This window comes from Caloenas nicobarica, chromosome 1, assembly GCF_036013445.1.
Source record: "Caloenas nicobarica isolate bCalNic1 chromosome 1, bCalNic1.hap1, whole genome shotgun sequence".
In the NCBI taxonomy this organism is placed as follows: Eukaryota; Metazoa; Chordata; class Aves; order Columbiformes; family Columbidae; genus Caloenas; species Caloenas nicobarica.
In genome coordinates, this window is record NC_088245.1 from 72293543 (window position 1) to 72308610 (window position 15068).

At 34.5% G+C, this 15068-nt stretch overlaps 1 protein-coding gene across 1 annotated transcript in view; it reads right to left on the reverse strand.

Moving 5' to 3' along the window:
- The window catches only part of CCDC91 (coiled-coil domain containing 91), a 138516-nt gene that overhangs the window by 61253 nt on the left and 62195 nt on the right, over positions 1-15068 (reverse strand). The window contains exon 8 of the mRNA XM_065647939.1: positions 1321-1428. Within this exon, the coding sequence (XP_065504011.1) occupies positions 1321-1428 (108 nt within the window). The remainder of the gene's footprint in view (positions 1-1320; positions 1429-15068) is intronic.

Below are 15068 nucleotides of genomic sequence, written 5' to 3' on the forward strand. Positions count from 1 at the left end.
ACATATAAGTACACCTTCAAAAAGTACTCCTATAATTCTTCCAGGTTTCATGGTATTGACTCCTTTTTAACATTCAGAAAATGATATCAAGTCAGTAAACAATACGTTCATTTCAGAAACAGAAAACATTTTCTTAAAATTTGTTTTTACTTGCTTGTTAGGCAGAGCTTCATGGTAAGCATTAAATAACTGTAGTTCTGTGCAATAAACTCATTCATGATGGAATCGATTCTCCAAACTATTACATCTTTCCTTCATACTGTTTATACAGACTTTTATATATTTAATACATGTTTGCACTAAGTGTTAATTGATATGGTCAGAACAGTCAAACGGTCATAAAACACTCTTGGAAATGGTGGAATATTTCAAGGAGACTTTTGATGTATTTAGGTCTAATATAGCCAAGAAAATAAATGGACAATTATCCTTCGTATCTTTAGTAAAATAGTTGCTAACAGCACTTAAAAAGTTACTGTTAATACTGCTAAATCCAATGTAAACAACTTCAGCATGCTATTAGCAAATTAGCTTTAAAAAAACCCACAAAAACAGAACAAATCCAAAACCAACCAACCAAACAACAAACCAAACAAAAAAACCCACAATAAACACCAACCAAAACAAAAAAACCCCACCTATATATTAATGTTAATTATTATTTTGATTCAGGAGCTATACTTAAGTCAAATCAAGATATTTTCAATAAAAAAAAAAGGTTTACACTGTTCAGATACTTCCAGTAATTGATGTGATTCCAATACTTGCTATGCAGTGTGCTTCTACTCGTCACATTAAATGAGCCAATATAGGCCTATTTGTGTATATATATATATTTGTGAACATTATGTAATTACTCATAGCTAGTTTTTTTATTTTTTATGTAAGATTTTGATGAAATAAAAATAGGTTTGGACAACATATGTTTTGGACCAAATATTTGTACAAATCCTAAACAATCAAATCCTTCATTTAACTGCATAATTTAAAAATAATGGCGTGTTTTCTCCAAGAGTACAGAAAATGGTGTCCGTTAAAGAGGTAAGTATCAAGTTGCTCGCAGACTTTTTGTCAATGCTACACACTTCTTGAATCTGTTCTAAGCAGGTTTAAACGCTATAAAACACCTTTGATCCCAACAGATGAAGAATCATTATTTACTTTGCATTTTTAAATACTTGCATTTATTGTTATGCTGAGGACATAACGTGAAAGATTTATTACTTTCTTTGGTGATCATATATGTTAATATTTTTTCAAACAGAAAAGAGTTTAAGCTAAAAGAAAACCACAAAAATTTTTGTATGTGTACATCCATACCTGGGCATTAAGAAGTTCTTCACATTTTTGAGAATGTTTTTCAATTGCTAGTATATACTGTTTTTCAATAGCTGCTTCTTGCTGTTGAACTGTAGATTGTAGCAGTGCCTGCAAAAAGAAAGCATAGAATGTTCAACAAAGATATAACTGGGATGTTTATTGGTAACTGCAGATCTACTAATACTTGTGTATAACCAGAATGCGGAATGGTGTTATAAATCTGGTATGTCGGACTATTAAAGTCCCTTTCTATGTAGCGCTACCTTGTTTTTAGTCAGGACTAAAATTTTTTGGACCTCAGATTTCTAATACACAGTCTGCTTAAAAGAGAGCAGCACACAGAAGATACAGAGGGAGAGTATTTCTGTTAAATATACTCAGTTTAGTGGGACCACACAAGAAGAGGAGCATATGAAAGCTGCTGAAGAAAAAAAAAAAAAGCCAGACATATTTCCCTGGCTGACAAAACTCCACATCCTCTCGGCACAGTGTAAGATACCATGGGCCAAGCATGATCTTCACAACCACAAGTCAAGTAAAAGCAGATGGAAATTCTGAGTAATTTAGAACATAAAAGAATGCCCCCCCAGGAAGTTCATACTCAAATGTGAAGCAGTGGAAGTCAAAGTGCGGAAAGTCAAAGTACTGAAACAGTAACAAAAAGATTATAAAATTAGGAACTAATTTGTGTGTGAGCACGTGTGCATGCACATGTGTGTGTTCACATGCACTCAACAGAACTCTGCAGAATTCCCAGCATCTGATTGCAAAAAGAGAAATAAAAAAAATTAAGATATGTGAAAAAACAGATTACCATTTGAGGAAGCGCACTCAGGCTTCTTTAAACAATGATGGTATTTTAACATAGGATTTACTCAAATCATGCTATGCAAGTCTTTTTCCCTAATATTATAAAATATTTATGTCACTTCGCAAATATTCATCGGGCTATTTATACACATTGTAGCAAACTATATTTAACTTGTAATCAATATAGTGAAGTATTCGAAATTACTGTGTAAGTTAAAACAGAAATAAGTTTTATAGAAAACAGACCTTTGGCCCCAATGCAGACAAAGAAAAAAAAATCCCATCTTTCATGCAAACTTTAGAGATCTATTTGCTTTGTGGAACATAACACGCATATCAAATATGACTTTGAATACTTAAAAAAGAAAAAGTATACAAAAAAAACCTTTCGACAATTTTTGAACTACCTTTCCACATTTTCCACTAATTAGACTCTTATGCCAAAATCAGTGTTCTCCAGTAGTGTTACAATATAGTATGGTAGTAGTTTTCAGCACAGTTTCAGAAAGACTTAAAAGGTAAAAAATGGTACTTAACATTTATTTTAATCAAAGTTTAAGAATAAGTTGAATGGTGTTTGCAGGGCATTTAGCTAGCCATAAGTTTACTTTCATAAAAGCCAATTTCTTTCCAACTAAATTTAGTGCTTTTATTGATATAAATTCAGGGAATCTTAACACTCAAAGAAGTACAACTTCTGTATGTGAAACTTTATCTGCTAAATCCTAGTGTCTATCAACTAGAATTGTCACATACCACTGGCAAAAATTAAGTGTGTATTTCAGGGTACGGGGTTTTTTTGCCTAAACTATTGTGATGAGAATTGTTTCATATAACTGGCACAAAAGGAAAAAAAAATCAAATTCTGATTTTAGGGAAAACAGTAACAGAATGGTCATTAAGTTGCAATACCCTTTCTCATATAGCTTCTTGCTCACGCCAAGAGTTGAGTCACTTTATGCGACTTACTATGAAAACTTAACTGCTGACTGTTAAACTCCCATGAAATGGTGTAAAGAACTTTCGGTTTTCAAGGAAATAATTATTATTCATTGGATGGCATGTAGAGGTTGTTACATTTTAATAATTATTTTATTATTGTTATTTTCTTTAGAAAATACATTAAATTCCACATTCAGAAACAAAAGCCTTGCTTTTCTATCATATATACTACTAGTATGGTTTAAATAGTACCACAGAATTGATCCTATATTTGACTATTCTACTAGTTGGTGGACTAAGGAGATAGAAAAATCCCCCTGTGGGGCACAGTAGTTCAGAGACAGCGTCTATGTTGTGTCTCCAGACAAAAATCTTTATTTTCTATGGAGAGATGCAGCGGAGCAGCCAGTCAAACAGGACTTTAAAATAGAGAATGAATTATTTATGCCAGGGCCCAAATCTTTTCAATCTTTTAAAAAGAGGATGAAGTGTGTCACATAATACACCAAAATAACAATAGCTCTTTAGTACAAAAATAAGATTTTCCCTTTCAAGAGGAATCTGGGAATTCTCAGAACCTTATGGTTTTAAGATATGCTTAAAATCAAAACAGAATGCTGAGCTCTGATTTATTTTGAAGTGTAGAGTGTTTTGTTTGTTTGTGTTTGGGGGTTTTTTTTAATCATGGGAAAATGTTTATGTTCAGGACTGACCACAATTGTCAGTACTGTCAGATAAGGCACTTTTATAAAATGAAAAGTCTACTCTTCTGAAGTATGAATAGAAAAGTGTCATACAGAATGGGCATGACCAGACAAACATAAATTCCTCTTTAAATTAAGACTTCTATTGTTCTTCATATATAATTGAAACCATGTCCTGTAACAAATTATCACAAATAACACAATTTTTAAAATAAAATAAAAGCCAAACTTGACAATTTCCTGTAATTCTAATTGAACATGCAGTTGTTGCCTACAACACTAGTATGCTCATTGCACACATCTTACATCTGCCTGGCTCCTGTTGACTGTAAAAGTATATATGAACATAAAAGTGTCATGAGATAACGTCTTTCCAAGATTGGGAAAAAGAAAAAAAGAGACCAAAAAAAGAGAAAAGAACACATGATATCCACCCAAAGTTTTTGCAAATGTCAAGATAATCAACTAGTTTAATTATGAATTTAAAAAACTAATTTACTAATTAACTAATTTGCTAAACTAAAACACACATACGGCTATTTGCTAATAGGCATCTCTCACTCTCATAGTTACATACTTCCTTCAGTACAATGAAACTAAAACTCTTTTGACTAATTACTATTCTGGGCAACAACTTATCACTGCTGAAATACCACTTTCTTGCTTAATTAATTATACAATTATCCTGGTGGGCTGATGTTCCACAAATCTGTGGCCATTGACCTAATATCAAGCTGGCATTCTTGGAGCAGTGTCCTTTTAACAGCTCATTGAATCATTTCAAGTAAGGTTACAGCAGAATGTAGCCCACGGCATCTGTTACATGAAGTCAAAGGGTAGGATGTCAATATGGGCGCTCTTGCTAATTCATTTCTCCTTCTACATATTGTGCAATGAACTTTCTTGACACAGGGTGGCAAGGGTCCCCCTGTACCAACAGCCAGGTTCAGGACTGTGGTGGCAAGAGGCGTCGGTTTTGATATGGATCTGTTTCTACACTATCACATATACACTATAACACATTACACACTATTACATTTGTTGCCTCAGCCTACACTTGTTAGAGAGGAAGTGGTGGCTTCAGGTTTCCAGGATTTTTTGACATTTATGAATTAGTCCTTATGCTTCATGGCTTTTTTTTTTCCTCCCTCAGCACAACACACTTTACAAGCCCTAACTACATCTGCATTTAACCAAAAGTAAGGTCATCTTTTAGGTCTTTGTTAGAGCCAGATAGGAGATACTAGATCTTCTTTTTCCATCTGCAGTTTCTACGGCTTTCAAAAATCTTCTGCCTCCCAACCCCTTAGGTAAGTCATTGTATCAGGGAAAAGTTTAAAGGACTGTGGTGCCTTAGATAAACAATTAAAGTGGTTTGCTTAGGATTCAAATACAAAGCCTTGCATGAATGTAAGATCCAACTGCAGCATAACCATAGTTATGATTGTAAGGACATGATTATTTGAACCGATGCCTTTCCACTAATCAAAGACAGAATTTACAAAGCTTATGTACTCAATAATCATAATATCTTTAGGTATAATAAAGTAAGAATAGTATTAATAACATCTTTCCTCTGACTCCTGAAAAGAAAATGAAAAAATATCACCACAGCTCCAAGTAGTCAGATAAACATACATACATTGCCTTTTAACATTTTCTTCTTCCCCATATCTCATATTACAGTTTTGCCACTACTAAACTGGATAAAAAAAATTACCTGAGAAGACCAAGGATTAATTTCTACAATGACATTGTTTTACTAGATTTGGTTCAGTTATAATTCATTTCCAACTTGGCATAATCTTTTTAGTTAAACAAAGCCAAAATCTGGTCAAGTTTTAAGCCTCAGACTTTAATCTATAGCTGTTTTGGCTTGTAGATCAGACAAAGAAAATGACAGTAAAAAGTAGCACTGAGAAAGTTATTTGAGGAAGAAAAGGGTGCCAAATTAACACATCTATATTTAATTCCTCTAAAACCAGAATTACTTCTGAAAATTACACTGACTTAAGGTATCCAGTGAGTTTTATTTGGTAAAAAAAAAGTGTGCCTAGAATAAAATACTTTACATTTTAACAATTTATCTATTTCAGTATCCTCAGTTTCAGTACAGGAACTTAAGATGACTCAAAGAATTGACAAGACATCAGAGTCAGATACAGAATAGCAAAACTTCAGGTCCTTTTCCAAAATCTATCATGTATCAGATGGATTGCAGTCTGATGTACAGTTGTATTTTCTTCCTTTCAAAAACAAATGAAAGAAATTATTATATGCTCCTCTCATCTTACCAGGACTAAAACCAGTGGAATTTAACCAAATAGGAAAATTAGGAGTCTGCACTCTGCCTCTGTCTTGATTTTCCTTTGCAAGAGAGTAGGAACGTGTGTCTTGAACCATTTCAGATGAAGCCAAATTTTCTAAGTTTTAAAATTTCAAAGATTCATTGATTATAGTTATTTTAATATCTGCTCCTCTGGATTCTTGTTAGTAAAGCAGCCTTAACAAAATAATAGCAGAATTGTAGAATGTGCTAGAACCTTGTAGATCCTTGAGAGGGAGGGGCAGTGGAACATCATCTGGTGTCTGTAAATTATATGGTTTAGTTGTATGATAAGGTAGTTTAAATGCTAGAATTCATCTGGGAGTTCTACCTTCTACTTGCTATTTTGCCACTTGGAAATAATTCATATTCCCAATGCACATTATACTCCATTACCAAACTGTCTTATGTTTTCTGTTCATTGTTTCTGGACATATGCACATGAACAATTTCGGGGAAGTTTTAAAAGAACAAATTCACATTGTTAGCAGGAAAGCTAAGGAGTAACGTGCATGCTCATATTTAACAGTAACTATACACAGTGTGGGTGCTTCAAATGAACACTCTAAACAACAGGACTTGTAGGATGACAATGACAGCAAAGCAAATCTTCTTCTGAAACGAACTATCAGAAACATTCAAAACCATTCAGGAAATTCTGCTGCTTCCCTCCTTTCTCATCACTCTCCTAACACAGAAAATCTATCAGAGAATTGATCCCGCTTTTCCTTCACTAACCAAAAATGCCTGGTGGCTTCTAACAGAACAAAGAGAATGAAACTCCTTAAGAACAAATTCTCTTTAGAGTCTTCATATCCATTTTAGTTTTATATATGATATGTTATAAAAAGCACAGAAACCATTATTTCTTCAAATCGTTATCAAAACCTTTACACATTTAAATGACAGTAGAAAACATTTAAAAATCAGTTTGCAGAAAGATTAAAAGTGAATTAATCTTAATTTTATAAACAGGAATTTTACCAAAACAAAACAGAACTTTACAAAGTAAATTAGTCCAAATTCCGGTATGAAATCAGATACAGAGCTAACATTAGCTTTAAGTTTCATACGTTTGAAAAATTTTGGAAGACACCAAGTTGAAACTAGATCCAAACATCATAATAAGAACTTCATCCTTAATCACCCTGGGGTGTCCTTAAAGGAATACACATCTTAATTACTCTATTATACGCTTTTGCAATGGTCAGAGAATTAAGTAGTCCTGGAATGTAATTGACAGCATACTACATGTACTGTGGGAAAACTAGAGAACTGCATCACAGCATCCACACCAGAGACTGAAAAAACTCTACTATACCTAATCTGAGAAGTTTAAAGATCAGAAAATACAAACGATCACAAAATTTCATCCTGTATTTCCACAAGTTGTATATGTGTAGAATATTAGACGCTTTCTAAAATTTGTCCTCATCCTTGGAAAGGTAAAGGTGCAATTATTAAGATTTTGCAAAAACCATAGCACAGATACTCCAGCCCATTTTTAATACAAACCTATTTGACCAACCCTCGTGCAGACAGTCTTAATTCTATTGGCAATAGAAGCTACAGCTGCTTGCCCAGAACAGGATTTATAGTATGGCTAAAAGCTCGAATTTATGAGAATCTTTTTTGAATTATATAGCAAAAATATAGACTGTCATCCCCAAATTAATCCCGAATTCCACAACAGTAATAAACCGTCAAATCTCTCTCTCTCAACTCCCACTTTTTATAGGAGGAAAAAAACAGCCAGAAAAAAAAAAGCAAGAGGAAAAACAGAGCAGAGTTTATTACCCCGCACATCTCTTCAGAAAAACAGTGTAAAAGCAATTCCAGCCCATGAAAAAAACAGACTTCTCAGGTGTGTAGCATTGTTTGAAAATGTTAAACCAACTCACATGAAACATCAATATGAAACATGCATCACGATGTGTAGGCTGCTGCATTATGTTCTATAGCGCTACTCAAAAGGACAGTATCAAAACCCTTAGTCAATCCAAAATAAGATCATCCCTGCTTGCCTTCTCCTGCTTAACTATTAACTTGCTCAGGTAACTAAATATAAGCCAGTAAAATAAACTCCTTCTTTAATTCAAAATTGCTGAATCAGGATGGCCCAAACCAGTCATCTTTAAAAATAATGTCACCTAGTGAAAAGTAAAGTTACCATCCTACTTCAAACTTATGAATTATATTAAATAGCAGTATTAATTTCAGCAATAGCACCTAAGAATTTCTATGCTTCATAGCATTAGACAGTGATTCATCTAATTCAGCATTTCTACTACTTAAAGGCAAAATATAATTAATCGATTGTTGAATGATTAAACAGAGCAAAGGACATGATCAAAACTCTTTCCTGACCCTTAGAGAAGTTATATGAAGTCAATAAAATATACTATTTGACTGGTCATGTTGTAACTCAGTTATTAGCTAGTACATATACAATATAAAGAAAACTATTTAAAAGATTTCCACAGATGTCTTTTTCAACAGAATCCAACTTAACCACTTCAGCCCAAGATACTGTACATTTTCACAATCAGGCTATTTTCAGGTGAGCCTCCATTTAAGTGAAAATGAAACATACACATTTAGGTGCTATGGAAGAAAGATTTTTTTTTTTTGTATATTGTGAATATTAACAAAGTGAATATTAGCAAATAAGTGAATATTAACAAAAATGAAAGCAAATAAACTCCTGCTTAAGTCAGAGTCAACTTGCAATTTACATTGCAGTAGGTTCTAAATGAAATAAAACAAAATGTTTAGTTGAATTTCCTGAATTGTTTCCACTCATAGTCATAGTGTGCTAGCAAAGCTTTAAACAGAGCTTGTGCTGTGAAATTTTACATATCAAGTCAAAAAGTATTTCCTGTGGAAAATTCTTCTCACAAGTTACTCTTTACAAAAGGTCAACACATTTTGATGTGCATCAGAGTACAAAGAATGTTCATGATTTCACTAAGCACCCTCCTGTTTCCAGTGTGAACTGAATTCTAGTCACGTGTTTCAAAGACTTAATGTAAAAGACACTTAAAATACAAGAATAGGGCAATGTGTGTTTTGTAAAGTGGTATAACGACTTCAGTTTCATTTGCAACTGCTTTTGGTATACCAGTAATGATCAACTACTTACAGTTTGAATACTGTGCTCAGTTTACCTATATATCAGTTTTACTGGCACATGAGTTTAAATTACTAATTTTCTACAAAACACTGTTCTGCCAGACTCCTGCCAGAGATAAACTGCAAACTCACTCTTAAGCAAATCTCTCAATTATTATAATACTTAACACTGTATTTATTGTTCTATAGTCAGAACCACATATAAAGTCATCCTTACTAAAAAGAGAGGGAGGGATATCTTGTAATTTTTACAATTAGTGTTACAATACCAAGATGCTTTAATCAATAAGAAAATATTTTTGATAGATAGATCTTCAGAAGATTGAAACTTGATTATACCTTTCTTCTACCAGAATTATGTAGAAGGATTTTTGTAGTAGCATCACCATTGTACATGAGTACTCCAATACTAAAAAAATAACAAGGAATCTCAACTTTTATAACCATCAGCTTTTCATGACAAAAAACAATAGTGTATTATATTCAAGGCCCACTTGAATTCTAGTGCAACTATACAAGTGTAGTACTTGGAAGTGAAATACAAGCCCTTGCAACAACTTTTGAATTTATCATTTTATTCATATGTCAGCCTTTCTGAGTCAGTATGTCATCTAGGAAACTTAATAAGCTAAGGTGGTGTTTTAAAGAGCTGAGAACTGGCCACATTTCAAGAGTTTTGCCTCCTCACTAGGGATAAACTATGTCTAAAAAAAGATCTGCTGACTCTAGATTAACTTCTTTTGAAATTAGATCTTTTAAATTTTCATTTGTCTATTAGAGGGTAACCTTTCAGTTCAGAGGACTACTATTGGCACAAATATTTTTGAAAGACAATCTGATGGCCTCAACATATCCCGTACTTTGCAAATCTGTCTGTTCTTATATTCTGGAAAGCTGAAATAACCCAACCATCTAACACTGAAAACTGATACACAAAATTGTCACTGTAGGAAGGGCTGGGGAAATTAATTTCCATAAAAAGAAACACATATCTGATTCATGAAAGCTGTCTTTTAGAAGACTAATAATTGCATAAAATAATCTAAGTAAATAAATGCCATCAAATAAATACACCTGCCCGTAACCTCATATTGTTTAAAGCTTACATTACTGGATATTTTATATGGTGAGAAGTATAAACAAAACAGATTAAAAATCTTAACTGGTCTATTTACAGAACTATGACAATTTCAGAACAAAAGCTTGATTAAACAAGCAGAGGAAAAATCCTTATGTTGTTTGTAGTACATATCTTAAAATGTGACACGACCCCACAAGCATCACTTCCAAGATCTACATTTACTTTTATTTACCGTAGTTAATTACCAGGGATAAAAGTTTAAAAAAATAATGACATGAAAGGCAGAAATCCAACAAAATTAGGTAAACACAAGATGGGGAAACTTGGCCTACACAGAACACTAAGTTCATTCTTAATTTGTTTTCCCATGTTTTTTAACACAAATTTCATTACTATGTTGTGATTTATTTATTGAACAGAAGATAAGAATGTGAGATGCTCAACAATGGCCAAGGTTTTTGAGGGTTTGTGCTACCAAGTGTCTAATGGTCCTTGTTGATGGCTTTCCCAGCACATTTGGCAAGCTCATATTCCAAAGACAACTGCAATAACTCCAAGTGCTTTGGTGTACAGAGGTCCTTGAAATGAGATCATTCAGTATTTGACTTCTTGCATAGGCTCCATTTTTGACACGGTTGCCTTAATAAAAGGACCAGTCACAACACAGGTGGGAACTGAGAGGGTTTGGTTTTAAACTTGAGTGCCTGGTCTGCCTAGGGATAACATACTAATGAAAGATCAATGTAAAGAATTATTGTCCCTTTTACAACAAATAATTCTCCAAGTACAGAGGAGTGGTTATCAGAAAGTGTAACCCATTTTCAAGCATAGAAAGATACACCAACAAAAAAGTCTGCTGCAGTAAGTCTGCAAGGAGTAATAATTCAATCTAAATGTAAGAAAAATGTGAACATTTGGTTACTAACTTGGCAACCTTGTAGATAGAAGTGAAAAAATGGCAACTCTCGTTTCTTTTGTACACCACAGGAAAGGCACTTTCACAAATCAATCAGTAGGAAGACTTATCTATGTCAGAAAAACAGAAAAGGCAATAGTCAACTCTTTTCCATTGTTGTTGAACCCAGAGGTCCAATACCTTATTTAAAGGATTTGGGGCTTGATGGATTCTAGAGGTTATTTTCTGGGACTAATGATGGTTGATATATAGAATCATAGAATCATTTCCATTGGAAGAGACCCTCAGGATGATCAAGTCCAACCATGACCTAACTCTAGCACTAAACCATGTCCCTAAGAACCTCATCTAAACACCCTTTAAACACCTCCAGGGATGGTGACTCCACCACCTCCCTGGGCAGCCTGTTCCAATGCCCGACAACGCTTTCCACGAAGATTTTTTTCCTAATATCCAATCTAAACCTCTCCTGGTGCAACCTGAGGCCATTTCCTCTTGTCCTGTCACTTGCTACCTGGGAGACGAGACCAACACCCTCCGTGCTACAACGTCCTTTCAGGGAGTTGTAGACAGCGATAAGGTCTCCCCTCAGCCTCCTTTTCTCCAGGCTGAACAGCCCCAGCTCCCTCAACTGCTTCTCATCAGACTTGTGCTCTAGACCCCTCACTAGCTTCATCGCCCTCATCTAAGCTCTGTACATAGCATATCTGTACATAGCCATACTTAACCAATGTTGGGCATTATATTCACTCATGATACCACTCTGCTTAGCGTGACATTACAAAATTATAACTGGCTGGTATCAGAGAGGATTAGTTATAATTACAGCAGTCATGACTGCAACAGAACCTAATTTCAGCCATGGACAAACACTTGATTGGAATAACCTGCATCAGTTCATTTTATCAAAACCCAAGGAATACATAACAGGAGTGTATTCATCATTAGATTTTCCTTCATATGTATGCCTTTTAAACAATTCAGTAGACTTGCTTAGGTGAATTTCCACTGTCCAGGTAATCTGGGGATTAATTACATAGTACTTACAAAATCTACTGAAAATGGAAATAAATTATATGTATTAATGTAACACAGTCTTAAATACTAAAGAAGACATATTTTAGCATAAAATTAATCATAGCTTATCATGAGTGAATTAAGAGAGTCAGTGAATTCCACAATTCTGTATTTCACTCAAAAGACTAATCAGATTTACTTTACATTTGTAAACAAATGCTATTAATATATGTAGGACTCCTTATTTTGTTATCCGACTACTAATTGCCAACATGTCTGATAAACATAACAAATTCCTAAAGATATGAGTAGTCCCCAAAATGTAAAATATTACTTTATACCTACAAAAACATATTTGACTCATTTACCTAAGAAAAAAATAACCCTGATCCATGTTAAAATATTAACCATGAATTAATATATAAAAAAATCCATGAGATTATCTTCTCAAACAAAACTACAGAACAGTTTTTGCTTTCACTGAATTATCTGATGATTCACTGGTATTCATTTTTCTTATACATGGTAAATGGTTACTAAAAAGTTATTTAAGCTATAAACAACCAACCAAAAAAAGCTTGATTTTTTTTTAACCTAACAAACTTTATTTTTCCTGCTACCCTGAAGAATAATTCGCTGCATGCTTGTAGACAAGGTTGGTTGTAGTATTTTACTCAGAGGCTGGCATATCTGATGTTATTTCTCCTCAGATTACTGTGATCTCATTGACCAAAATATGGCAATTAACCACATGAGGGAACAGAAAGACTTGTATGAAGTATATTCATGCCATAGTTCCATGGTATTAAAGAATGTCTTACATAACTTGAATATAAACAGTTTAAGAGAAATGATATGCTAAATATTAATATTGCTTAGAATCAGAGTATTCAATTAAATCCCTAATATCTTGTGTCAAATCATAGAAACTGATAAACATAAATCTTTTTTTGCCAGATGGCATTATCAGATCTTCCCATCTCCTGTTGACTGGTGAAATAGTTTTCAAAAATCAATATGGTACATGAGTATATTCCTTCCTCCAACTACACATGAAGAAATTATTCCTTGAAAGGGACAAATCATTCATGCAAAACTCTTCTTTAGCTCACACAAAGGCATTAAAATGTTGAAAAATTATATCTAGAAAAGATACAGAACTTACATTCAACACTACAAAATTGTTGCATTTCACAATTTGTTTATATTTTCTGAAATAAGAAGGAGGAAACGTAAATACAGCAATTACAATAGCTCACTGGATTTTACAAAATATAAGTTCACACAGAAGAAGACAGATATAATATGCACATCTAGCACAGACCAGAAATGAAAAATGTTGTTATGCAACATGTTCAGTGGCCCATCCAAAGCGGGACAGTTCAAAGAAAACTCCCATGTGAGAACTTCTCCTGCAAAGTGGGTTCCAAAGAAGTAAGAAAAAGAAAGACAAAAATTCTCCAGAAGTGAAATGAGGGAGGTATGGAGTAATCGGATATCACCAGCAGCCATGCTTATCTTTTCTCAGGAATGGAAACTTCTGAACCTGTTTTCTGGATAGGTTCCCTTTAGATGAAATTAGTATAAGTTGTATTGATGGAAACAGATATATTTCTACAGATAGCCCAATTTCAATATTAGCTAGAGCATTACTAACAGTTATTAGCAAAATTATTAATAGACGTTCTTATCATGAGTTGTTGCAAACATATGATGACTAGAATTACTGTATACTTTTCTGCAGTCTACAACATGGGCTGCCTTCAAGCAGAGGGTCCTAAAGGCATCGTCATAGAATCAGAGAATAGTTTGGGTTGGAAGGGACCACCTCCCTGCAATGTGCAGGGACATCTTCAATTACATGAGGTTGCTCAGAGCCCCGTCCAGCCTGGCCTTGAATGTCTCCAGGAACAGGTCATCTGACACCTCTCTGGGCAACCTGTGCCAGTGTCTCACCACCCTCATTGTGAAAAATTTCTTCCTCCTGTCTAGCCTGAATCTTCTTCCTTTAGTTTAAAACCATTACCCCTCCTTTAGTTTAAAATCATTACCACTTGTCCTATGGCAACAGGCTCTGCTAAAAAGTCTGTCCCCATCTTTCTTATAGGCCCCTTTCAAGTACTGAAAGGCTGCAATAAGGTCTCCCCAGAGCATTCTCCTGGCTGTCCCCTACAGAGTGATGCTCTCTCAGACTTGAAACTTTGCAGGCCTACCTTACACGTGAGGAACACGCCCCATAGAACCTAATTACAAAAAAAAAAAAAAAAAAAGCCAAATCTTTGCGTAACATTAAGATCCCAAATTTTGCAGCAGACTTGGAATCTGAACAGATAGCTCTCCTGGAGCTGCAGATCCTGACATCACCAGAAAGAAATATACATTGTGAGTAAGTTTTGGGTATTTGCTGAAAACAAACAAACCTGCCTATCCTCTCTAACAAAGGCCTCTTGACCAGCAGATCCTAGTCTCAAACTTCCAGCTTATTATTCAAATCAGAAGACCCAACCTCAGTCCTGCCACTTTTACCTTGACAGCTCCATTCCAACCCCAACTAATGCTGAGGAATTTTTATCACACCCCTTGAGGTAAATTAAACATATTTGTGCTTAAACCTAAACAGATTTAATGAACAATGGACTGGACAGTCCTACCTCCATAAGCAGCCCTACAAGGAGTCTGCAAAGATGCAACATGAGACAATTCCTTATATATACTCACACCAGCACTGATCATACGAGCACTGGCATGGGGCACCTTAGCCCAATGTTCAGTTCATCCCCCAGCCTCAGCTCTGTTTACCAGAAGTGGCCCCTGAGCACT